The sequence below is a fragment of the Tinamus guttatus genome, unplaced genomic scaffold (genome assembly GCF_059628265.1).
Source record: "Tinamus guttatus ecotype Peru unplaced genomic scaffold, ASM5962826v1 Tinamus_guttatus_pri_ptg000423l, whole genome shotgun sequence".
Taxonomy (NCBI): Eukaryota; Metazoa; Chordata; class Aves; order Tinamiformes; family Tinamidae; genus Tinamus; species Tinamus guttatus.
In genome coordinates this window covers 554,628-578,028 of record NW_028288957.1, presented here as the reverse complement: position 1 = coordinate 578,028, position 23,401 = coordinate 554,628, and the positions used below count along the sequence as shown (strand labels likewise).

Sequence of the window (23,401 nt, the reverse complement as noted above, 5' to 3'; positions counted from 1 at the left end):
TTCCTTTTCCCTGGATGCGTTCTCTCCCTGGCTTTTGGGCAAGTTTTCTTCCAGACATTTAACCAGGCCTGTCAGCTGGCTGCACTTGAGGGGTCGTGCCACTCCTGTGCAGGCCAAAGGCAGAATATCAGCACTGAGCAAATTGGATGTCAAACAGCTTCAGGCAGATGCTTAAAAACTCCCTTAATCTCTCCGTCCTTTTAAGGATATCTGTGTCGAATGGGACCTGTAACTGCAAGCCTCAATGGTGATAGATGGGGAGAAAAAGAACAGAACGCTGTTAACTTTGGGTAGTTACGAGACCACTTTTGTTTAACAGTTCTCAAGTTGCCTTTGGGCAGTCTGTGGTAGCCCTGCGTTGCTCCCGACCCTGTTTCCTGGCAGCTCCAACCCCTGCCTGGTGGAGCTCCCTGGGAACCGTGATGCCCTTCTGCAAAGCGGAGGGCTTTACTGTTAATGCATCTCAGCAGTACGGATGTCATCACATGCGTATCTTGGTGTCTGTGCTGTGTTCTGACTTGTACATGTAAACTTTATAAATAAATGATATTCTACACTCCTGGCTGCCAGGTTTATTCTATAGCAAAGTGCATATTTTCAGATGCCTCTTGCCTCCTATTATGAGGTTGCCTCTCTTTCTTACCTCAAGGCCCGAAGAGACGCGTTTTGCACAGGGGCCCTTGCTGCCATTGCGTCTGGGCATCTATATAAGGGTATATATCTATAGAGAGATGTGTGTGCACGTAGAAATCGTGTGTGTGTGTAAATATAAATAAATATATAGACTTGCACAACGTCTCCGTGCCCGTCTATCTATACACGCACGCGCGCCGTGGCGCTGTGCGCAGGCGCAGCGCTCGCACCCCCCCCCCCCCGGCGGAAGTGGCGGCGGAAGGCGGCCGCCGTGTGGCGGGGCGGGCAGCGGCCATGGCGGCGGACGGCGAGGAGGGCTGCGAGCACTACCGGCGCGGCTGCCTGCTGCGGGTGAGGCGGCGGCGGGCGCGGCGCGGAGTGGGGGCGGCGTGGGGGGGCGCCGCTGAGCTGCTGCGTCCCGTTGCAGGCGCCGTGCTGCGGGAAGCTGTACGCCTGCCGTCTGTGCCACGATGGCGCCGAGGGCCACCGGCTGGACCGCTTCCGCGTGGCCGAAGTGCAGTGCGCCCGCTGCCGCCGCCTGCAGAAGGTGGGCGCGGATAGGGCCGGAAGCCGCCATGTCGGCGGCACGGGGCGGCCGCCGTTTCGGGGGTGGGGTCTCCATTTCGGGGCGGGGCGGCCGCCGTTTCCGGGTGGAGCCGCCATTTCGGGGGTGGGGTCTCCACTCCGGGGCGGGGCGGCCGCCATTTCGGGGTGGAGCCGCCATTTCGGGGCGGGGCGGCCGCCATTTTGCGGGTGGGGTCTCCACCTCGGGGCGGGGCGGCCGCCATTTTGCGGGTGGGGTCTCCACCTCGGGGCGGGGCGGCCGCCATTTCGGGGGTGGGGTCTCCACCTCGGGGCAGGGCGGCCGCCATTTCGGGGTGGAGCAGCCATTTTGGGGGTGGGGTCTCCACTTCGGGGCGGGGCGGCCGCCATTTCGGGGGTGGGGCCGCCATTTCGGGGGTGGGGCTGGCGGCGCAGCGCAGCTAACGGTTGTCTCCTCTGCTCTTCCCGGTCGGCGTGGTGTGGCGGTGGCGGCAGGCGCAGCAGAGTTGTGAGGCTTGCCACAACCTCTTTGGGGAGTACTACTGCAATATCTGCCACCTTTTCGACCGCGACAAGAAGCAGTATCACTGCGCCGAGTGTGGCATTTGCAGGTGTGGGCGGACTGCTTCTGGGAAAAAAGGAGCAAAAAGAAAAACTTTTTGGAGCTTGTTTCATGTCAGCAAGTGTCAGCTGTTTCTTTTAGGTGCCTACTGCACCGGAGCTGCAGTGGGGTTGGCTTGAGAGAGCCCTTTGTACTCGTTATTTTCAGTCTAAGCATAGTGGGTTTTTACTTCTGTCATAGCAACATATTGCAAAGAACAAGATCGGGTTTATAGTCTGTATGAATTGCAGGTCTTTTGTAGCTAGCTTGACTTGGGAATTATTTGGCTTGTTAGTCAAAGAGTGTTTGGGTAGAAAATGAAACAGAACTGTGCACAAAGTACAAAGCTGTGCTTGACTGGGCCTTATCTCCTTAGGATTGGTCCAAAGGAAGATTTCTTCCACTGTTCAAAATGTAATTTATGTCTAAGCTTGAGTCTTCGAGGAAAACACAAGGTGAGAATATACCACTCTGTTACTTTTCTTAAAAAAAGATAAAATAACAGCTTTCCTGCAATTGGAGATGCCTCAAATTGATCTAAGGCTGTACAGATAGGGAAAGCAGCAGGCTATTTCCTGTTTCTCTAAATACATTTGTCATGAATGGCAACACAAGAAGCTTCTAGGCGGATTTTGCTTGGGATGTTACAAAATATATACATCTCAGTCATGTTCCCCTCTATTTTTGAAAGTCATTGGCTGTTTATATGGCAGTGTATCAGTCTGAGATGCTGTTTCTGCTGTTGGTATAGGAAGAGCTAGGCTATTTATTGTTGTGGAAGTCCTGAAAACAATTTCTTGTATATCATTTGAAGTTTATTAATTTTATTTTATTTTACTAGACCAGTTGTTAATTCTCAACATTTAAACGTTGAATGAAAAAAGTGAGGCTTACACCTCTTTATTTATTGTAAAGGATTATTAGACTTAAAAATAACAGCTATATGCAGTATAATAATTTTTCTTTTGTTTTTGCAAGTGCATAGAAAATGTCTCCAGGCAGGATTGTTCAATATGTTTGGAGGTGAGCTAATTTTCTTCAGCACTTAAAATTGTGCTTGGTTCTACTTCTTTCTCTGTTTTTAGTTAACAGTTCTTTTCTGCCTTTTGTCTACAGGATATTCATACATCTCGTGTTGGAGCTCATGTTCTGCCATGTGGTCACCTTCTTCACAGGTAAATATTGCGAATATTTGAATGCCTGCTATATTGTGCGTGCTGTATTCTGAGCATTGCTACAGGCCTGGTTGATGTCTGTTTTGCTCAGAGATCTTCTTTCCCCTTCAACTCAGGATGTTTTTGACTTCTGCTTTGGGGATAGCTGTGTGGTTTTCCTCTTCCCTTCTGCACAAATGGGTTACTGGTCAGTAATTACTCTGTTGTTACTAAACCTCTTATTGATTTTCTTTTCAGAACGTGTTATGAGGACATGTTAAAGGAGTAAGTATTTCTAACACTGTCTTGTCTTAATCTGGTAGTCATCTAGGCAGATTACTTGCAGAGGCAAAGACGATGTTGCTAATCCAGTAATCATTATCTAAAGGCAACTCTTAGCAGGGGAAAAGGGTGTTATAATTCCCTGTTTTTCTGTAGGATAATCCCATTCATCATATTTTTCCTTGAGTGTTGTGTTAAGAAACTTGTTCTTTTCAGTGAATTTATTTCATAGCCCATCTCCATCTCCTAAACGAAGCTTTTTTGTTTATTTTCATGTTTTCGCCAGAGGTTACAGGTGTCCTTTGTGCATGCACTCGGCTGTAGATATGACCAGGTACTGGCGTGAGCTGGATGACGAAGTCGCGCAGACCCCTATGCCACCAGAGTACCAGAACATGATGGTGGAGGTAAGTGATGGTACTTGTGCTCATGGCAGATCTGTACCTTTCCAGTATGGGCAGTAGAGGGCATCAGAAACTTCTCCTGGATCAGAAATCCAAGGGACTGTTGGGATATGAGGAGAATATTCTTGTGCAGGTGTATGGTATTCATGTAGTGATTAAAAAGTGAAGAGGGGGTGGTTAAAAAGACCTAATACAAAAAAAAAAAAAAAAAAAGAAGTTCTAGGTACAGCCCTGTACTAGGTGCTCTAGCACCTTACTAGGTGGCATAGCAAAGAACAGCAGCATGTTTTTAAAGAGTTTGGAGCTTCAGGTTTCCAAACAAACACCCGATCCATGCAAGGAGACCTGTGCTGTACTAAAAGGAAATGCTTCTTGTACCTGCTTGGTAGCTGCAAACTAAAAATTAATTCTGCCCTGTGTACTGCTTTGTTGAGACACCTGCCTGTCTTCAAAAGGAGAGTATTTCCTGGTTGGTGCTCTGATTGCAAACCAGTTTTGTGCTTGCTTAAAGCCTGCTTGTCACTCGTTGTGGAGCGTCCTGTTGATGCTAAAGCCTCTCTTGCTCTCCCTTGTGTGTGCACAGATCCTTTGTAACGATTGCAATGTCCGGTCTACAGTGCAGTTCCATCTCCTAGGCATGAAGTGCACAAACTGTGAATCCTACAATACTGCCCAAGATGGAAAATGCAGGCTAACTCTGGAGCAGCAGTGAGTAAGATGCGTGTTGCGTACAGCTGGTCAAGGAAAAGGCTACTGTGGAAGAGACTTTTTTTCTTCTTAAGAAAATAAAATTACTAAAAAAAAAAAATCCAAACCTATGAACACCAAGATGGTTATAAAGTTTTAGGCTGGCACAAAGGAGTTCTACTAAGAGTATCCCCACCCTCAGTACCTGCTATAGCGTGCTGAAGCTCTTCAGGAAACTCCCCATCCAGCACTGCCAACCTGACAAGGTTGGTCTGTATGAGAATAGCACTCTCTGAAAAAGCTTTTCACCACCCCCAAGAAAAGGCAGCCTAGAAGAACAACTAATGAGATGTGAGAGAGATAGACAAGCAGTAGCTGTCAGCGCAGAGCGTGTTTCGAGGCAGGCAGCCAAAGGTGGATGTTGCTGACAGAGGCCCCGAGCATAACGCAGGGTGGAGGCAGAGCCATTCTGCTAGCACTCGTAGGGAACATTGGTGGCTTTGAGATGATGCCTCGCATAAAGCTCGCATCTGCAACATTTTGCGTAAGTGCTTCCCTTTCAAGAGATGTCTTTGAGGGCCGCAGAGCCATCAAGCGAATGGATGGAAAGGATGAGCTTGCAGAAATTGCATCTGGCAATTTGTGGACACAAGCGCGCACACCACGTGTGCAGAATTCATTTCCAAAGCAGGGCTGCCTTGTGTTAAAGGTAGACGTGGCACCTCTTAATTTAGATTCTTTTGCCAGCTGTAATCGCAGGTAACCCAGATTTCTTCCTAATTTGCTTTATTCAGGTGCAGAGGCCTAGGTGTCATGGTGTTTTAGACACGTACGTAGCTTGACATGTTGACAGGCCGGTACGCGAAGGGAAGTGCCTAGCGTTACATGTGCAGGATTGCTGTTGGGCCAGCCAGGCCTGCTGAGCCTGAGATACTTGCTAAAGATGCAGCCTTTCATCAAGGTGCTCTAAAAGGTGTACAGGGACCAGTCGTCCTTTTTTAAGGAATAAAAAAAATTCCCATCCTCCTCTTTTATATGATATTCTGCCCAGTGTTTTGCAAACCAGGCGTTGCAGAAAGTCCTTCGTTTCTGAGAATTTTGGAAAGTTCAAGTAGTGTGGGGCAGGGCTCCTGCTGTCCAAACTTCATGAAATGGAGAAGTTCCTCCTCACCTTATGCAGATGTGTCTCTGACTTGCTCTGTGGCAAAGCAGCAGCCTTCTTCATTGGCCTGTGCCCTCTTATGTATGAAATACTAGGAATCGAATGATTGTGCTACTGTAGCTTGCGTTTACTTAGGTATGTTTTTCTGAGACACTTCTCTGATTGCTATAAATGAATGTAAAATGATGTCTATTAAAACAAATCATGCAATGTTTGTTGTGGCTTTATTTCACATAAAGCTTCCTCCACAGTTCTAGCTGAGTTCAAAATGTGATGAAGTACCATAAAATGAGGTTAGACTGAGATCATGAGCACAGGTCAGTGCTACTCGTGGACTTCTCCTTCACACGCCTTCCTTTACATTCGTACTGGCACTAGTGTTAAAGTGTTAGCACTGCAACTATGCTGCATCTGTGGTTCATGGATATGTTTACATACTTCATCTTTCTGTGATATTTGCTCCGTCCCTTGCTTAAAACAGTTCCCAAAACATAGTAAAAACAACATGTGCTATTACGTAATAAAGACATCACACACAGAGTTGACTTGGAAAGGGCCTTGCTTTTCCTCAAGGGTGACCTCCTCGGCTAAAGGGCACTGAATTGGTGCGTGTGCCTCAAGCGCTGGTAGCGTTTGTGGGAAGTGGCGTTTTTCGTCACCACAGCAGCGCTGTGTGTGGCCTGCGTGGGGAAAATAAGTGAAGTCACCAGGCGGTACAGGAGGAGCCCCTGGAGAGCAGATGCGGAGGGCGGCAGCGCTGCCTTGCTGAGTCATGACTCCATCAAAACAAGCGGCCCGTCTGGCCAGGCATGCAGCAAAGCCCATCATGTAGCACTGGAGAGAATATCTCATTAAGATTAAACCAAGAGCCACTTGGCTCAGTGGAGCCAGCTGCGCTGGGAGCCACGTGCTTCCCAAATGCAGTGGATGTGAGTGACCTACCGTGTCTAAAAAAGCCTCGCAAACCTCTGCGGATAGGCACCGTGCCCCGTGCCACTAGGTTGGGTCCAGGCACGGCCCGTGCTGTCAGCACGGGGTTGATGCCTCCAGTGGGAAAAGCCTGTGTGCTTTTCTTGGAGCAGGAATCTCCTGTCTTTCTGCAGAGCCAGCCTCAGGCTGGACAGCCTGTGCCAGCTGCAGGCCCGCCCATCACAGCTGGGGAGAGGGACCCTCGTCTTACGGTTGGGCTAGATGATCCTGAAGGTCTTTCCCAACCATAATTATTCTGTGACTCTTCCTTGCAGCTCATCAGGCTTTTTTGGCTCTTCCCCTTGAGGCTGCCACCGAGAACCTCACATGGGGAGCCTCCAAGCTGGTGCTCCTTGGCTTTGCTGGTGGGAAGAGGACCTGCTGGCCATGGTGAGCCACGAGGCCGCAGGGCTGTGGTTGGGCACCAGGGCTGGCAGTGGGGTGTTGGTGGGCAAGCGCAGAAAGACCCTTGCGTGCTCAGGTTGTAGAGCAGCTGGCAGCAGCAACCCTTAATTAGAAGCAAATGGTCAGCCTGGAAAAATATAAAAACAACTGTGGGGGAGAAGCAGATGCAGCAGCTTGTCCATTAGCCTGATGAAATATAGATGCGTATAGTTAAAGAGGCTGTTGTGGAGGAAGCATTAGCACTGGGGAGTGGACTGTGCATGTTTATTCCTGGGGAAATGTGGGAACGGGGAAATGCTTGTGAAGGTTGATACCGAATATCCATGCCTCTTCCAGCAGTCTTTTCCATGGCACTTGGCTCGCTGCCCGCAAATCAGTTTCTATTTCTGTTTTTAGCTTTTGCTGAGAAAATGCTGTTAATCTATTTATCTGTTAAATAACGCAATTAGTCCAGGGAAACGAAAAGTTCCTTGGGCTTCCCGCATCTTCCTTTGGACGCTTGGCCCTGGCATTGCGAAGAAATTTTATTTTATTGCTTTTTTTGATAAGAGCAGCAGCTGGTAGACTCCAGAGCTGTGGGAATACACAGTGGGAGGATAAGATAACACTTCTGGTGCTGGTCGAGTGTACTGCGTGTTTAATACCCCATATGCAGAGACTATTTGCCACCCGTGCTGAAATCAGGAATAAACTGCTCTCTCCTCAGTGTAAACCACAACATTCAACTGCTGCTGCTTCTAGAGGCAGCACCGCAGAGGTATTTCTGTTCATAAATCGCCGATGTTGATCCCGTGGATTCCTGCAGCCCTCCGAGGGGATGCCACCCACTGCCAGCGCGTTCGCACTGGAGCGAGTGGCATCGGGAAGAGCCTGTTGGACTTCCCTGCTCCTAGAGCGCTGCCGTCACATGCGGGGCTCCTGCCCTGCCCCGCTGCCCACGATGCTACGGATGGAGCCAGGCGAGCTCGCTTTGTATAAATAAAACAGCTCTGAGATGAAAAAATAGCCAAAAGGCGGGGAGGGGAGAGGGAAATGTGTGGGCAGCTTTGAGGAAAACGAGAGCATCTCACTTTCATTTTTGTATATGAAACCGCCCAATCGGAACTCTGCAGGGCCCCCGCCCCAGGGGGGGAAGGTAGCAAAGTTTTAAGGCTTGTTTTGAACTTAGCCAGCCTTTGTCAGGGCAACATGAACCTTCCCCCCTGGTTTTTGCCTGGAGCTGGTGGGCTGGGCTGGGGTGTTTTGAGGCGTCCTCGCTTAGGCAATGCTCCGCAGGGTGCTGGGCGCTGCAGGATGGCCCCGTCGGCATCTGCTGAATGTCCTGCTCCCACCCCAAATGTGTGTGTGCTGGGGCTCCATCTGACAAGCCATGCTGCTACTGTGGGCTCCCTTGTTCCTCTGCCCTTGAGGCGGGGGTGTGATATTTAATGCAGGGGTGTGCTGGGGTGGTTGTGTTCCTCCTTTATTTTGCTTATTTACTTATCTTTTACGGGGCATTTGAAGTGGCTGTAAAATGTACCCAGAAAGCCAAGTTAATTGGAGTCACCCAAGACTCTTTGGGAGAGCCCTAGGCCTCACGTGCGATTTGGAGCCATAACTCCTAGCAATGTATTCCTTGAAATGGTAGGAACTGAGCAGCTCCATGTAGCAGCAGCTGCTCAGGCAGATAAACCCCCTCCCATCACATCCCATCCCAACCCACCCTCTCTTTCGTGCCAGGAATGCAAAAAGTCAGGACACTTGGGTATCAAGCGCGCATGGGTTAACCGGAAAACTGGAGCCATCTACGTCATCTTCGGCATCCGCTTCAGGCTCCTGGCTCCCCAAGCCCATTTTTGTCTCGCTGTATCCACTCGCCTGGCTACCCAGCCTCATTACATATATGTTTTTTTCCCTCTCCCCCCCAAAAAAGGCAATCCGTGGTGCAGCACTATTTTTAGCCGCGAGATTTACTGTCAGGCAGCAGCTCGGTGGCGTGGGAAAGAGCGCCGTGTCCCCGCGACGCTGCCGCCAAGCCCCGCTCCAAACCCCCAAGGCTTAGCCCGGCCTCCAGTGTGCAGCCATGTCCCCCACCTCCCCCACTGCTTCTTAGCAATCAATTTTAATGCTGTAAGATCAGGCTGCCCATTTCCGGGTGGCTTTTCCCTTCCTACTTCCTTATGGTGAAACAAAGCAAGAAAGCGCTTCATTTTGGGGGCAAAGCCATTGCTTCCCAATCGACTGCCTCATTCACGATTCATAGTCGCGATCCCTGATTTTCCAGAGGAAAACTCCAACAGCAAAAACTGACTTTGAGATTTTTTTTTAAAAAAACCTGCGCTTCCTGGCCCAAAGCACGAGCGCTGAAGTGTAGGACAAGACGAGGAGAAGGAGCTCTGAGGGCTCTGCACAGCAGTGGTTTCCGAGGGGTGCAAGTTTTCTTGCAGGTCTCCGCACGAGAGACCCTGGTGCTGGGCGGGCGAGCGTGGGTGGCAGCGTCGTGGCACCTGAGCTTCTCCCTCAGCAAAACCCCACTGCCGTCAGCCACCCTAGGCGGCCAGCGACCTTGGCCAAGATGAGGCCAGGTTCAAGGAGACCAATTTGGGCAAAAAGTGTGTGGGATACTTCTTTTTCTAATTATGGTGGGTTTGTTTGTTTCCTTTTTATTTTTTTCGTGCTACAAGTGGTTTTCAAAAGCAGTTTCAGGCTGGCCACCGCCAAGGAGCTTGGCCTGGTGGTGCCACTGTGGGCATTATGGGCAGGTCAAGCAAGGCAGGTTCTCCACTGTTCTCCAGCCCCAGTGCCAGCGCCGACTCCACTCCACTTGGCCATGGTCCACGTGGCAGGTGTCGGTGCCAGAGAGCAGGTCCAAGGCAGGAAAGCATCCAGAAATCCTCTCAGGAGAGAATCCAAAGAAACACTCACAAATAAGGGGGTGTCTGCCCCTTCTCTGCTAGGAGTCATCATAGAGAGGGTTGTTGTAGCTGCCCCACGAGCCATAGTCGTGGTCGTCCAAGAGCCGGCCATAGGAGGAGTGCCTGCCAGAGGGGAAAGACGGTGGCACCGGGTCATTCCGGTGGGGAGAGCCCCGGCCCGCTGACCCTGTGGGCACCATGGGGTCCTCAGCAGAAGAAATGCCCAAGCACACGACGGGCAGCAAGAGCCCGGCTGCAGCGGGGATCCTGGGCGTTTGTGGAGCCAGCTGGCCATTCAACCAGGCCAACATGACTACCATCTGTCCACATCCCCCCGGAAGACCGAACGGACCCGGACACCCCCCCGGGGCAGGGCCTTACCTGATCTTGAGGTAGGCGGCCGTGCCAAAGACCAGCACCACTATCACGATGACGGTCAGCGTGATTGCCACAATACTGCCTGTGGAGGGACAAGGTGGCCGTGTTTTATTTTGTTGGTTTTATTTCTTGGGATTATTTTTTCCCTCTTTGGTGCTCCCTCCCAGGGCCAGCAGCCGAGCCAGAGGCAAATGTGGCATCCGCGGCTGCGGGCTGCTCTGCTCACCTGAGCTCAGGGCGCGCGGCACCTCCTGCACCGCGATGCCGGTGGCAGCACCAGTTTTGTCCACAGAGGTGGTGACGTCAGGCAGAGGAGGAGCAAGGGTGGCTACAGTGCTGGTGGGCGTCCCCTGGGACACGGAGGGTGCCGGTGGTGACGCGCGGGGCCGGCTGCTGCTGGGTCGCGGCGCCGCGGAGGAGCTCGTGGTGGCGGGTGACGGTGCCAGCGCACCGGTCTGTGACAAGGGGGTTCCCGGAGCTAGGGGGGCCGTGGCCGGCTCCTGCACCACGTCCCCCATTAAGGTGGCAGCAGGGCCGGCCGGCTGGGGGCCCGGGGTGCTCCCAGGGGACGACGGCTCCCAGCCGGTGCTGGAGACTGAAGAGGGGCCAATGCCGGTGCCTGCAGTGGTGGGGACGGTGCTGCCGCCCTCCCACCCTGCGGCCCCAGAGGACGGTTGTGTCACGCTCACGGTCGCAGAGGCCATCGATCCCAACGTGGTGTCTCTCCCCACAGGAATGCCCTCGGATGGGGCGTCTCTCCCCACAGGAATCCCCTCGGACGGAGTGCGCAGGAGGCTGGCGTTGGGCGGCAGCGTGGCCGCACCATTGCCGAGGCCTGGAAGGAAACAAGCGCCTGTTACCCGCAGCAAGTCCTGCGAGGCAGCGAGGAGGTGACTTAGGCAGGTAAAGGCCGGCAATAGCACCGGGTGGGCTGAGTCAGAAAGATAGTTTTGGCTAGTATCGCTTGGAGAAAGAAAGTAAAATAAAATAAAGTAAAATAAAATTGTACAGTAAAATAATAAAATAAAAGCCCTGTTATCAGGGGCCCTTGGAAGGATACGGCGCCCATCTGGGTTTGGGCACATTTCTCTGCTGCCATGATCCAGCACCTTGTCACATCGCCAGCTCATCGGCTTTAGCCGCTTTCGGAGCGTAACGAGGCAGCGACATCGCTTGCCGGGACTTTTCATCTCCGTGCGAGCCCTGTGCTCATCAAACCCAGTTGTTCACAACATCCCATTTTCCCAAAACAACTTTTTCCTTGCCTTTTTTTTTTAAAAAAAAAATACACCTGGTTGATGCATTTTGCAACATGCAAAACCATTTCCAACAGTTAAGCCACGTGCATCCCAGGACATGTCAGTCTGCACATCCAGCTGAGGTGAGCGGATGCTGCAAATTTTAAGCAGAAAAATGCGTGTGTGGGTATTTCAAATTATGCCATCTGCAAGATGATGTGCAGAGCAAGCTGTTACAGCAAAAGCTTCCTGGCTGCGGCAGCTGGCAGCCAGGCTTTTATACTGGGAGGGAAATGCTGTTGCAGGAGCACATCCTCAGCTACATCCCAAGTGAGACAGAACAATATCACAAGTAGTTCCTCCCTTCTTTCCTTCAGGCAAAAGGCAGGTTTATGGCTTCTGCTGGGCGTCATCGTCAGCACCTTGGTTGTTCCTTGGGGTTTACCCGGCTGAACCTGATAAATGTGGTGGCAAGAGCGTGCAGGAGCGATGGCTTTTGCCTGCCACAGTCTCGGAGCCAGCCGAGAGGTGAGTGTGACTGACGCCAAAGCCGGAAGATGACAGCCCGGTGATGCGGATCTGACACTGGCAGCCCAAAACATAACCCTGCACACAGGGGCTGATCACCCGCCGGAGGAGCTGGACGAGGCACGAGCGGGAGGATGGCAGAGGCGATGCCGGCGCTGGGGTTTCCTCCAGCACCCGGGCTGGCTCCGGATCAGCGCGTTGCACCGCCGGGGACACGAAAAGCCCCAACGCGCCTACGTGCTGTCCTGATCCGCGGAGCCAAAGTTCCGCGAAGGGCTTCCCGGGGCGATGCGACAGCGCCGGCGCTCGGTGCCCGCTGGGTGCCCGGTGGGCGCCGGGGGCGGCACTTACCTGCCGGGAGGAGCAGCAGGGCGAGGAGGAGGAAGCGGCCGCGGCAGCGCATGGTCCCGGCGCCGGCGGACGGAGGGACGGAGGCCGCGCCCGGAGGGACCCGCCGCGCCCGCCCCGGCCCGCCCCGCACGGCCCGGCCGGCGCCGGGCGCGCAGCGGCACCTGCCGGCACCGGCACCGGCACCAGCACCGGCGACCGCACAGGAGGTGCTGAGCACCGGGTCCTGGGCTCTGCGCACCCAGCGTGGATACTGGACACGGGGACCGGGTACTGTGTGCCGGGACCGGGCACTGGGGCTTGATACTGATACTGGACACGGGGACTGGGGACTTGGTCCTGGGTATTGGATCTGAGCACCAGAGGCACCAGGACTAGCACTGGTTAGTAGGTACTGGGCACTTGGACTGAATACTGGATGGCAGGAGTGGGAGTTGGGGCTGAGCACCAGAGGCACCAGGACTGTGAATGGATAGTAGTTACTGGGCATGGGGACTTGATACTGGGTACTGGACAGCGGGACTGGCACTGGGACTGTGCACTAGGACTGGGACCAGATGCTGGGAACTGGGATTGGATAATGGGCACTAGGGAACACTGGGACTAGGTATTAGGTACTGGCCACCGGGACTGCGTGTTGGTCACTGGACACTTGAACCAGGCACTGGGCCTGGGTGCTGGCAGCAAGCACCACATGCTAGGACAAGACACAGGGCCACAGCGCCCAGTACTGGGCACCAGGAATGAACCCCCAGCACTGCATAGCTGTCCTGGGCAAAACACTGCACCCCATGGGGCTCTGCCAGCCAAACTCTGCAAAAAAGTGAGGAAAAAGTCAGAAAATCCTGTGTTTCGGGCTCAGCATGCTGACGCTTGCCAGTGGTGCTGGCACCGGTGCTAGTGATGTGACAAAACTTCATGCGGCTGCTCATGATCAACGGGAGGCACCTGCTGCATGGGGAGAGCTCCAAGCACAGGCTGAGACCCCCCTCTCCTTTCCCCTCCTCCTCTTTCCTCCTCTCTCCTCCTCATGGAATACACTTCGCACCAAATGTTTTCAGTCTGGGCTTTTCTCATCAGGGCTTCTCGAGGCAGGAGAGACTACGGAGCTCGGGAAAACCTTCCTGTGTTTTGAGGCAGCATCTCTGAGTCCGACAGGGAGTATTTGACAAAGAAAGTATCACAGAAAACACTGCTGCTCTGGGAGCCGAGTCCGGCCCTGGTGACACATCCGTGGGCTCCATCTGCCACCTGCCGGCGACATCTGCGGGCTGTCCCCGCTGGACACGTCTGGCTGCCCACTTCTGCGTGGTTGCCCCAGGACAGGTCCCTTCTCGGGGTCTCTCGTCGCCGGCGCATCTGGAGAGCTGCCAGCAGCCGCCTCAGCCGCACGCGGAGGTGGCCGCTGCTTCCCCGGCCTGTGCGCACGATGTCAGCGCATCGGGAGGAGCCGCTTTTGTCCCCCATGTCCCTCCAGTGAGGGTCCCAGCTCGGAGGGGGGCAGAAATAGCCAATTGCCCCAGTTTGGGGGGTAAACTACCGAGACCGGTGTGCGACGCGGGTGCCAGGGCACGAGCCCCTGCGGCCGAGCTCCGAGCCGCTGCGGGCCGGGCCGGGGCGCGTTCCCTCAGCCCTGACCCGGTCTCGCTCCGCAGCCCCGGGAGCCCCGGGCCGGCAGGGAGCCCAGGGCCGGTCCCGGCTCCCCCGGGGCAGGGCGGGCCCCGCGGCGGGGGCAGCGCAGGGGGTGGCAGCGGGGCCGTCCCCGGCCGCACCGCCCCGTCCCGTCCCGTCCCGCCCCGCCGCGGCCCGCGGGCCCCGGGCAGGCGGCGGCGCTGGCGCGAATGGAGGCGGCGGCGGCGCCGGGCGGCGGCACCGGCACCGGGACCCTGCTGCTCTGCCTGGCCCTGGCCTCGGGTAAGCGCTGGCGGCCCCGGCCCTCCGCGGGGCCGCCCGTCCCTGCCCCAGCCTCCCGCTGTGCCGCCCTGGGGATCTCCCCTGTCCCACCCTGACCTTCCTCCCGTCCCATGCTGCGATCCCCCTGTCCCACCCCGATATTCCTCGCGTTCCTCTCCTCCTCAGTGCTCCATTGCCATCCTACCGGGGGCACCGGGTAGGGGACAGCCCTGGTGACGCCCCTCGACTGGGGGCTGCCCAGGCTGGGCTGTCCCCGGAGGCTGTGCCCAGGGTCCCTGAGGGTACTGTCACATCACGCTGTGCGTTCTGGGGTGGGCAGCGGGACCACTCGTGTAACAACGTGGGAAGGGGCAGGAGCACGAGACGGAGCTGGGCGCTGCGGTGGCTGTGCCCTTCCTACCGTTCCCAGGCTGGGGGGACCTGGCAGCTCCCTGCTGCAGGAATTGAGCATTTCAGCAGCCCCAAACCCTGTCAAATCAAGGCTGGTTCGGTACTCAAACAGAGGAAGGAAAATGTTGTGTTTAAATCTCACTACCCATCTCTTAACACTGTGCTTGGCTCGGCTGGCATCAGGGAGGTAAAAGCAAAGCTGTTCCCAAATGTCATTCCCTAAGCAGGGCTCTTTGCAAGTGCTGGCAAAGCTGCCCAGCCCCGAGCAGGCAGCTGCCTCCCGCTGGTGCTGCTGCCCATGGGCCAGCCCCATGGGCACCGCTGGCAGGGGCTCTGCTGCCCCTCTAGGTCCCCCAAACCTGCGGGTGGTTTGTGGCAAAGCCTTCCCCTCCCGCAGGATCAGCTTGGTGCCTCTGCAGGAGAGCCCAGCGCGGGTGCGTGGCAAAACCTGCCTAACCTGCGCCCGGGCAGGGAGGCACCCGCTGGGCTGGTTTCAGGCTGGGACACCCAGCACCCATGGGTGCCTGTGGAGCTCATAGGGGCACCTCTGTCCCCTCCACGGCAGGAGACGCCCCATGCCCCACTTGCCTGTCACCTCCGCCCCACGAAAACTTGCAGAGGGCTGAGCGCTGGCAGCATCTGTTTCCAATCAGGGGCTGAAAATATCCCTGGTGCGGATGTTTCCGTGCGGAGCTGCGCAGTGGGTGAAGTCATCCTCACGCCCAGCGGCACTGCCAGTGGCTGCTGGGCCCCGCGCGGCCCGTGGAGGCTGCGTGGGGACATTGGAGGCCAAGTGCTGGCGGCACATCCAGCCCCGCTCCCCAAGGCGTTCACCTGGGCTATATATAGACAGGAGGGAAGCGCCAGCTCCACCACGTGCCCGGCTCTGCTCCGGGCGGGAGCGATGCTGGGCACCAAGGGGCTCATCCATCTCCTCTGCGTTGCAGGGCTGGCGCTTTGCGACGACGCGGGCGCTGATGCCAACGCGACGGCCGGCGGCCTGGCCTGCAGCCCCCCGGGGAACTGCACAGGTAGCGCGGAGCGGCTCGGCCCTCGCGAGCGTCCCCGGCGCGAGCAGTGAAGTCAGAGCGTGCCGGTCGCTGCACTGACACGGGCTGTCCGTCCCCGCTGCGCGCCCCTGGGCACCGGCCCAGCTCCCTGAGCTCCTGCAAACATCTGCCACAGGGAACCCAAGCCGGCCGCTTGCAGCGTGCTCCGTGTGCCGGCCTCCTAAGCCAGGCCTCCTGCCAGGTGTTATTTATTTCGCTCCGTTCCCCAGCACGGTGCTGCTCATCTCCTGGATATAGCCCTGCGGGGGAGAGGACAGAGAAGATTGAGGCTATTTTGTCTAGAGAAACCGCAGGGTCCCCTGCGGCGCTTCCCAGAGAGAGGGAGGGATGAGGGAAAAATCCCTGCCGGGGACAGGGCAGGCAGGCGAGCAACCTTGTGAGACTGGGGAAACGCCTGGTTTTTAACCCCTCGCGTGTTGCAGGCAGCGTGTCGCAGCCGCGGCGGCGGAGCCACTTCTCCCGGTGCCCAGACGAGTACCGGCACTACTGCGTCAAGGGGCGATGCCGCTTCGTCGTGGCCGAGCAGGCGCCGGCGTGCGTGTGAGCGAGGCGAGCTGCGGGGCAAACGCTGTTTTTGTTGGGGGGGGGGGTGCCTGACAGGTTTTTGGCACCCTCACCCTCCTCCCCACCGTGCTCTTTGCAGGTGTGAGCAGGGCTACACGGGCGCCCGGTGCGAACAGGTTGACCTCTTCTACCTGCGAGGCGACCGGGGCCAGATCATCATCATCTCCCTCATCGCGGCCGGGGCCGCCCTTGTTGTCCTCGTCGTCTGTGCCTGCCTTTGCACCCAGTAGGTGCCATGTGCGTTTCAGTGTGAGCCACGTGGCTCACGCGGGCGCCTGTGGTTTTTCTTTTTTATTAAATACTACTTTTTATTTATTCATTTTTTTCCCCAAGTCGTTACCGGAAGCAACGTCGGAAGAGAAAGGAGGAAGAAATGGAGACACTGAATCAGCCTGGGCCTGCCAAAAGCGAGGATGTGCTGGAGACGGATGTCGCGTGAGGGTGCGCGGAGTTCGGGCAGCCGGCGCCACGTGCCCGGGGTGCTGGCGCTCACGGTGGCCCCTCTCCCGCAGCAGCTCCCGGTACCCGCAGGCGGGTCCCATGAAGCCGCCCTGCCTGGCAAAGGGGCAGGGGCTACAGCTCGCGGTGGCTCTAATAAAGGGGTGATGGAAAGTGGGTGATGTCCGTGTGCTGGTGCCTGCTCAGCACGGAGCAGTGGAACTGCAGGAGCGCGTCCGGTAAGTGGGAACGGTCCTGGCCGCTCTTCTTACCTTCTATCTGCAGAAGGCAGCAGCTGCCTCGTTGGAGAGCTCCAACCCACCAGGCACCAGCCCTAAAACGCTCCCTGAGCCCCAGCCTCAGGACACCCCCTTTCAGGGCCCAGGGAGTGGGATAAAGCACAAGCCCTTCCCCGCAAAGCAGCAGAGCCAGGGAGCCACTCTGGCTCCAGAGCCACGGGCCCGGCAGCACGTTTCGCCACTCGTGTAGGCACGGGCTTATCCCGCTGCAGCGCTGCTTCTCGAAAAACTGCAGTACCAGAAAGGAACATTGCAGCGTATGATGTGCACAGACTCTGGTATAATCATAGAATCATAGACTGCTTAAGGTTGGAAGGGACCTGTAGAGATCATCTAGTCCAGCCCCCCTGCACATGCAGGGTCACCCAGAGCACGTGGCACAGGACTGCATTCAAGTGGGTTTTGAAGATCTCCAGGGAAGGCGACTCCACAACCTCTCTGGGCAGCCTGTTCCAGTGCTAATGTACCAAAGACCTTTTATTGAGCATCAGATACAACTTATATACAGTACTATCCTGGATGTAATTCCTTATTTGCAAAAAGCACACGAAGAGTGATTGCTAAATGACCCAACAGTCTAACTAATTACGCGCAAGATTATGCAATCAGCTCTGGATTCGTGGCCTTGCAGATGCCAGCAAGCAGCTGGCTCCGCGCCGTCCCCAGCTACCCCCTGCAGTAAGTTTCGCGTGGGAGCAGCGGAGGGAGGCCCAGCACACGCTGCTCCCTCAGGGCCACGGGAGAGCGCTGTCCCCCCGCGGGCTGCACCGCCTGCCCCAGAGCAGCACCGGGGCAAAGCCCCGGCCCGCGGCGGGGGACCCGCTCCCCGGGCCGCGCTCCGCGGGGCTCCGCGGGGCTCCCCGCGCCTCCCTCGGCCGCCTGCGCCTGCGCGCGCCTCGCTCCGCCCGCGCGGCGCCTGCGCGCGCAGCGCCGGCAGCGCCGCCATGGCGGAGAAGGGGCAGAAGAGGTGACGGGGGCCGGGATGGAGGCGGCTGCGCCCCGGGGGGCCCCGCGGTTCTGCCCCTCCGCGCTCCGGGGGGGCCCTGCGGTTCTGCCCCCTTGCGCCTCAGCGCGGTTCCCCCCTCTTTCCGCCTCCTGACACGCGTGTCCGCCCGCAGCGTGAAGATCGCGCCGGGCGCCGTGGTGTGCGTGGAGAGCGAGATCCGCGGCGACGTGACCATCGGTAAGGCGCGCCCAGGGCCGCCCGCCGCCGCGGGGCTGGCCGCGGCGCTGAGCGGGCCCCGTCTCCGCAGGGCCGCGCACCGTGATCCATCCCAAGGCCAGGATCATCGCCGAGGCAGGGCCCATCGTGATCGGCGAGGGAAACCTCATCGAGGAGCAGGCGCTCATCATCAACGGGTGGGCAAAGCACGCTCCCCAAGGGGGTTACCCTGCCGCCCAGCATCTTCGTAGTCAGTTCAGGCCCCCAACCCTTCGTCCCCATGGGTTTGCTGTGCGCAACAGCCCCCGAAACCAAGAGACCTTTCTGTTGGGATCTGCAGCGTTCTGCCTGGGTTGGCTCTTTACAGGATGGGTGATTCACAGATTGTTCAACAGAAATCTTATGCTAAAGCTGTAGAGGGAGATTGACTGCGCTCGTGCAGAGTTGTGCAGTTTTAGCTCCGCAGAGGTGGTTATATTTCTCACGTTAAAGATTCTCCTACTACAGATCCCTTATCTGAGAGTCTTGTCAAATGTGAGGTTGTGATTACAGCTATTTAAGAAGCAAGATGTTGACTTAAAAAACTCCTTCTAATCCTGATTACAATATGAGACCCTAGGCAAGGACTGGCAGCCTGAAAACCCAGGCAGTCTTGCCTAGGCACTTCCCTTTTTTGTGTGGTGTCCGCTTGTAGGATTTCGTGGATTGGATATAAGTGACTTCATCCTTTGTAACAGAACTGAGACTCAGCTGTCAAACAGGACAGCGTCTTGGGACAGTGTCTTTCTCATGTCGAGGTTTGAGTGTTTTCTTTCATCTTGCAGATATCCCGAAAATATCACCCCGGAAACTGAAGAGGTGGAACCAAAACCGATGGTCATTGGCACCAATAACGTTTTTGAAGTCGGGTGCTGTATCCTTGCTGTGTGTTGAAATGGACTTTCTAGTGCACTGACCCGCATAAAAGGAAGCGTGTGTGGGCTCTGTTAACATTTAAACATCCTAAGCTGTTTAAGATGTAAGATACCGGTTTAAACGATATCAAGGGGGACTCCCTGAGGTAACAGCTAAGAATTTTACACTTCTCCTTAACGTTAACCTTTAGATTCACAGGCAATGAAAGTGGGAGACAACAATGTAATTGAATCAAAAGGTAAAGGCTCGTTGTCTTTGCCCTTGGAAAGACTCGCTCTTGCAGATTGTGTTGTCTTTAGTTGGGCCTGAACTACAGCATGTTATAGCCACAGAGCCGTGTTTTTAGTGCTTGTGAATGTGGTGGCAACCTAGACAAAATCTGACGTGTTTATGCTGCAGCTGCTTGCGGGTGGGAGCTGGGGTTGGCTGTCTCCTTCTCTTGACCCTGAGCAGTCAGGGATTTTGGTGTTTGCAGATGCAGGGTTTAACTGCACTGTGGGCAGAGAAAGGAGTTTGAAAATCTGGACGTGGATTTGAGCAAGGCTGCCTGTCCAGTCTCCCCTTTTCGCCTCCTGCAGAGATTTCTCTCTCTGTGCCGCAGCGTTCGTTGGTAGGAACGTGATTCTGACAAGCGGCTGCATCATCGGGGCCTGCTGTAAAATCAACACGTACGAGGTGATCCCCGAGAACACCGTCATCTACGGGGCCGACTGCCTCCGCCGGGTGCAGACGGAGCGGCCGCAGGTGGGTGCTGCGCTGCTCCGGGAACTGTGTCCCCACCGGTGGGGCCGCAAAGGCCTCTTGTCCCCCTGCTTGCTGCAGTGAGGCCTGTGCCTGACGTAGCGCGATAAACTCCTGCACCTCTGCGCGGCTCTTAGAGTGTCTTTCTCCCCAGCCCCAAACGCTGCAGCTGGATTTCCTGATGAAGATCTTGCCAAATTACCATCACCTGAAGAAGACCATGAAGGCCCCATCTACCCCTGTTAAGAACTGAGAAGCTCTCTGCTACTGAACTGGGATCGTGTCCTGAGCACTACATGGCCACTGGAAGCAGCTGGCCTTTGCATCCTTCACTCCATTCCGAAAAACTCTTGTTCGTATCCTTTATTTATAGCTCTCTGAGTGTCTGAAGACAGCTTTGGATCTGTTGTCTCTTTGCCACTAATGTGCTCTGTTTAGGGAATAAAATAGCACTGGTTATTTTTTTGCAGAGTGGAATCGCAATCCTTTCTGCTTACAGTCTGGATGAAGTAACGCTTCAGTGTGCTCTGTACTATTAATAAAAGTTTAATAAACCCCCTGATTCACCGTTTCAGTGGTGCTGTGTAGCCACAGCTGTCAGACACGAGCAATCCTGCAGCCCCGCAGCAACAACCGCGTTTTCTGGGGGGGCATCCGGCAAATCCCCTTCTACGCGTGCGAAGGGCCCGTGTCCGGGCCGCGGTGAGGGGCGCCCGGCGGCGCCGCCGCGTTCCCGCCCTGCCCCGAGCGGCCGGCAGGGGGCGCCGGGCCCGCGCTGAGGCGAGGGCGGCTCCGCGCGCCCCAAGCCCGGGCGGGCCGGGGCAGCGGGGGCCGCGAGCGGCTCTAGCCGCGCGCGAGCGGAGCTGGCGCCCGCGGGGAAAGTCTCGGGACGGAACCAGAGACGAAGGGGGGCCCTGGAGGCGCCTTCTGAAGCCAACGGGGCTCCCCGCAGAGCTACCGTGGTTGGGCAGGCCCGTCCTTGCTGGTATGGGCCAGGTTTCCCCAGCAAAGCCCTTGCCTTGGTGCTGCTCGGTAGGTCTGTGTGGGCAGAACGGCATCGCCGGCCCGCACCTGCCCAAAGTCTCGTACCACTGTCGGCAGGGCTCCTTTTTCTCCAAAGAGTCGTCGGAAAATGTTTGCGGTGGTGTTTCCTGCTTTCAGCTTGAGTGTGGATGGATTTGGAAGCAAGGACTTCAGGTAGAAGAAGGCTTGACGTAAAAGCAAAGGAACGTGCACTGGAACAAATCAGATTTTCTCCTTAAATTCAATTACGGGGATGTCAAAAACCTGGATTTGGGCCTTGGATTTCCTAACCAGAGCCCATTGCTGCTGGAAACAGCGTGTCTGTTCCCCAAAGCAGAGTTTACATATGGGCTGCAAATATTGTCACAGTTGCGGCACAAGTTTCCATCTCGTTGAGGTAGACCCCGCCAAACCTTTTTTTTTTTTTAATTCAGATGACCAGAAAGATAATGACAGTTGCAAACAATAAAAGGGGGAATAATGAAATCAGGGTGAACCGTGTGGACTTCCACATATGCCACTGAACTCAAATACTGCCTCTCACACGCTTAGCAGCATGGTTTTAAAACAGCAATTAAAAAGAAGAAAAAAAGACACGTTTGAGCTTGGGAAACAAAAAAGATGCAGTGCTGCAGTCACCCGTGCGATGGCTGGAAGAAAGCAGAATATCCCGGTCTGTCCATGCTTGGAAGCAGTCGTTTGAAGGCACCTAGGAAAAAATTAGCCTCATGCCGAGGCAGCCACCAAACCCTCCAACCGTAAGTGCACTGCAAATATGGCAAAGTAGGCAAAACCCAAGGCTTGGCACGGGAAAGCTTAACCAAATCTCTCCTCTGCTCCTCGAGCCACCTTAAATTTCCTACGCTGCAGGGTGACAGCGTTTTCAGAATCTGCTGGGGGATTTCTTCTCTCAGAAGTAAAGCAGGGCCAGGTTTCCTTCTTAACTCCCAGGCTTTTCTTCTGATTTGTTCTGCTGCTTCTTTCCCTTGATTGCTTTTTGAGGCCACTTTGAACAGCTAACACAGGTCTGACAGAAACAGAAATGTTCTCTTATTACCGAGGCAGCCAGAGGGTTGGTAAATACTACCCTGTGCTCGTGACTTTTCAAAAGTGACTTTTTTTTTTTTTTTTGGAAAAAGGCCACCAGCCTGTCCCAAACTTCCCATGGGGAAGGGGCCATTTCCAGGTCTATAAGGACCCTATCCTAGGAAATCAAACCTACAACTCCAAACTGCTGTGTGTGTTCAGTTCTCTCCTTTGGGAGTGTTTGAATCCCATTTGTTTTCTCATGTCCTAAAACATGGCAAGTTTGCAGAATCTCTTGCTTTTGAGAGAAATTCCCAGGAACAACCCTACTGCCGAGCAGCTCTGTGCCACGTTTTGGGAGAAAGCAGCAAGACACGGATGGCGAGCGGCAGGCTCCCCATTGGATCCTGCACTCCTGGCCTTTTCCAGAGCCAGCGCCAACACTGGGCTGCCCACTCGCCTTCGGATAACAAAGAGCAGATATTTGCACGTAAATCTACTGTGCTGAACGTACCCCAATGGCCCCAGACGCAATTTCTGCCAGCGCTGCCTCAGATTTTCTGACTGTAGCCGCCATCCTACCAGAGAGAGGTGGGAGATAAGACACGAGTCCAAACCCTGGCTGCATCTCCTTCCCGACCAGTTGAGGTTGTATCTGTGCCACGTCTCTGTGGGACCTTGTGCATGGAGGGGTGCCATCGCTCTGCTAAACCGCCCCCATCCTACCGTTTCTTTTCTGGAGTCAAGTGAGGTCCCTTCTTTCTCACCCGCTCGCCAAGGTGATGCCATGCGGTTTGTAGGAGCCCTCGGGCCTCTGCCTGCTCCTTCTGCCCCTGAGGCTGCTCGGCTGGCTTGCAGGGCCACCTGCCATCACAGCCAGACATTTCCCCGCTCCTGGAAATCCGCACCACATGGCTGGTTTCAATCTCGCTCCCGTCAGGAGAAGTTCTGCTGTGTAAGTTCATGTTTTCGGGAGGCTGGAAGCCAGCCAGGTGACGTTTGGGTCATTCTGGGTGAGGGCTGTGGTGTGGAGGGCCCTTAGCCTCTGGAGGAGAGGAGCCTCCGTTCCCTTGCCGGCTCTCCCTGTGCTCCCGACCCGAGCAGCTCCAGCCCAGCGTCCCCGCCGCTGCGGTAGGATGAGCAGCCTGGGACGGGAGGCTCGTGGGTGGCTATGTGTTCCTTCCAGAAAGGCAGGCTGAGACCCTGCGTGGCCCCTAATGTCTCCCGGTGGGACCGCTTTCCTCTAGGCGATCCCGAATTTGATGAGAACTTGTTTAATCCTCCTTAGTTTAATCCTCTTGCCCAGCCTGCTTCCTTGGGGCTGCAGGGCTGGTCCCTCCGCGCTTGCATCCGTGCAAGCTCCTCTCGCCACATCCTGATGCAGGTGGTTTGCCAGGTTAATCGTCCTCCCCACAGAAACGTGCCCGGCAGGGGCGTTTCGTGCCTGCTCCTGGGCAATGCAGGCCGAGGCTGCTGTGTGGAGAAAACAGGAAATATAGGGACTTTTCCCGGGACAGTTGGGAAGGGCCACATTTTGGAAACGTCGCGGGACGTCCCGCGTGTGATCCCGGCGGGAGAGCGTCGGGACGAAGCGGGACGAGCCCCCACGCACCAGCCGGGGAGGGGGGGCCCT

General features: G+C 55.8%; 4 protein-coding genes across 5 annotated transcripts; 3 read left to right on the top strand and 1 right to left on the bottom strand.

The window, feature by feature from the left end:
- The first annotated feature begins 881 nt into the window (after positions 1-881).
- RCHY1 (ring finger and CHY zinc finger domain containing 1) lies at positions 882-4,378 on the top strand. Its single transcript, XM_088531534.1, has 9 exons — positions 882-984; positions 1,061-1,180; positions 1,672-1,787; positions 2,154-2,232; positions 2,756-2,800; positions 2,894-2,952; positions 3,190-3,216; positions 3,500-3,620; positions 4,201-4,378. Exons 1-9 carry the CDS (start codon positions 928-930, stop codon positions 4,327-4,329), a joined length of 753 nt encoding a protein of 250 aa, XP_088387660.1. The 5' UTR covers positions 882-927; the 3' UTR covers positions 4,330-4,378.
- Positions 4,379-9,465: 5,087 nt separating this feature from the next.
- On the bottom strand, positions 9,466-12,716 carry PARM1 (prostate androgen-regulated mucin-like protein 1). Its single transcript, XM_088531493.1, has 5 exons — positions 12,622-12,716; positions 12,230-12,390; positions 10,339-10,947; positions 10,116-10,194; positions 9,466-9,857 (listed from the first exon to the last, which is right to left on the bottom strand). The coding sequence occupies exons 1-5, from the start codon at positions 12,714-12,716 to the stop codon at positions 9,773-9,775; spliced, it is 1,029 nt and encodes a 342-aa protein (XP_088387619.1). The 3' UTR covers positions 9,466-9,772.
- A 1,321-nt stretch (positions 12,717-14,037) lies between these two features.
- BTC (betacellulin) lies at positions 14,038-16,615 on the top strand. Of its 2 annotated transcripts, none has more exons than XM_088531533.1 (5): positions 14,038-14,140; positions 15,478-15,561; positions 16,023-16,134; positions 16,244-16,390; positions 16,498-16,615. In XM_088531533.1, exons 1-5 carry the CDS (start codon positions 14,068-14,070, stop codon positions 16,601-16,603), a joined length of 522 nt encoding a protein of 173 aa, XP_088387659.1. In that variant the 5' UTR covers positions 14,038-14,067; the 3' UTR covers positions 16,604-16,615. The 2 variants fall into 2 exon arrangements, with proteins under 2 accessions (XP_088387659.1, XP_088387658.1); XM_088531532.1 differs by having other exon boundaries at positions 16,023-16,140.
- A 1,167-nt stretch (positions 16,616-17,782) lies between these two features.
- On the top strand, positions 17,783-20,001 carry DCTN6 (dynactin subunit 6). Its single transcript, XM_088531531.1, has 8 exons — positions 17,783-17,794; positions 17,828-17,868; positions 18,020-18,084; positions 18,155-18,260; positions 18,888-18,976; positions 19,169-19,216; positions 19,580-19,722; positions 19,874-20,001. Exons 2-8 carry the CDS (start codon positions 17,846-17,848, stop codon positions 19,970-19,972), a joined length of 573 nt encoding a protein of 190 aa, XP_088387657.1. The 5' UTR covers positions 17,783-17,794; positions 17,828-17,845; the 3' UTR covers positions 19,973-20,001.
- Positions 20,002-23,401: the final 3,400 nt, after the last annotated feature.

Excerpts from the sequence above, each read along its gene's own strand:
- DCTN6 (XM_088531531.1), top strand. The coding sequence starts at position 17,846 with ATGGCGGAGAAGGGGCAGAAGAG. Across the intron at positions 19,217-19,579 it reads CAATGTAATTGAATCAAAAG|CGTTCGTTGGTAGGAACGTG; the intron begins GTAAAGGCTCGT and ends TCTGTGCCGCAG. Across the intron at positions 19,723-19,873 it reads TGCAGACGGAGCGGCCGCAG|CCCCAAACGCTGCAGCTGGA; the intron begins GTGGGTGCTGCG and ends CTTTCTCCCCAG.
- PARM1 (XM_088531493.1), bottom strand. The coding sequence starts at position 12,716 with ATGCCCAGTAACTACTATCCATTCACAGTCCTGGTGCCTCTGGTGCTC. Across the intron at positions 12,391-12,621 it reads GTATTCAGTCCAAGTGCCCA|GTGCCGCTGCGCGCCCGGCG; the intron begins GTACCTACTAAC and ends CGGTGCCGGCAG. Across the intron at positions 10,195-10,338 it reads GCCGCGCGCCCTGAGCTCAG|GCAGTATTGTGGCAATCACG; the intron begins GTGAGCAGAGCA and ends GTCCCTCCACAG.
- RCHY1 (XM_088531534.1), top strand. The coding sequence starts at position 928 with ATGGCGGCGGACGGCGAGGAGGGCTGCGAGCACTACCGGCGCGGCTGC. Across the intron at positions 3,217-3,499 it reads TATGAGGACATGTTAAAGGA|AGGTTACAGGTGTCCTTTGT; the intron begins GTAAGTATTTCT and ends TGTTTTCGCCAG. Across the intron at positions 3,621-4,200 it reads ACCAGAACATGATGGTGGAG|ATCCTTTGTAACGATTGCAA; the intron begins GTAAGTGATGGT and ends GTGTGTGCACAG.
- BTC (XM_088531532.1), top strand. The coding sequence starts at position 14,068 with ATGGAGGCGGCGGCGGCGCCGGGCGGCGGCACCGGCACCGGGACCCTG. Across the intron at positions 14,141-15,477 it reads CTGCCTGGCCCTGGCCTCGG|GGCTGGCGCTTTGCGACGAC; the intron begins GTAAGCGCTGGC and ends TCTGCGTTGCAG. Across the intron at positions 16,141-16,243 it reads GAGCAGGCGCCGGCGTGCGT|GTGTGAGCAGGGCTACACGG; the intron begins GTGAGCGAGGCG and ends TGCTCTTTGCAG.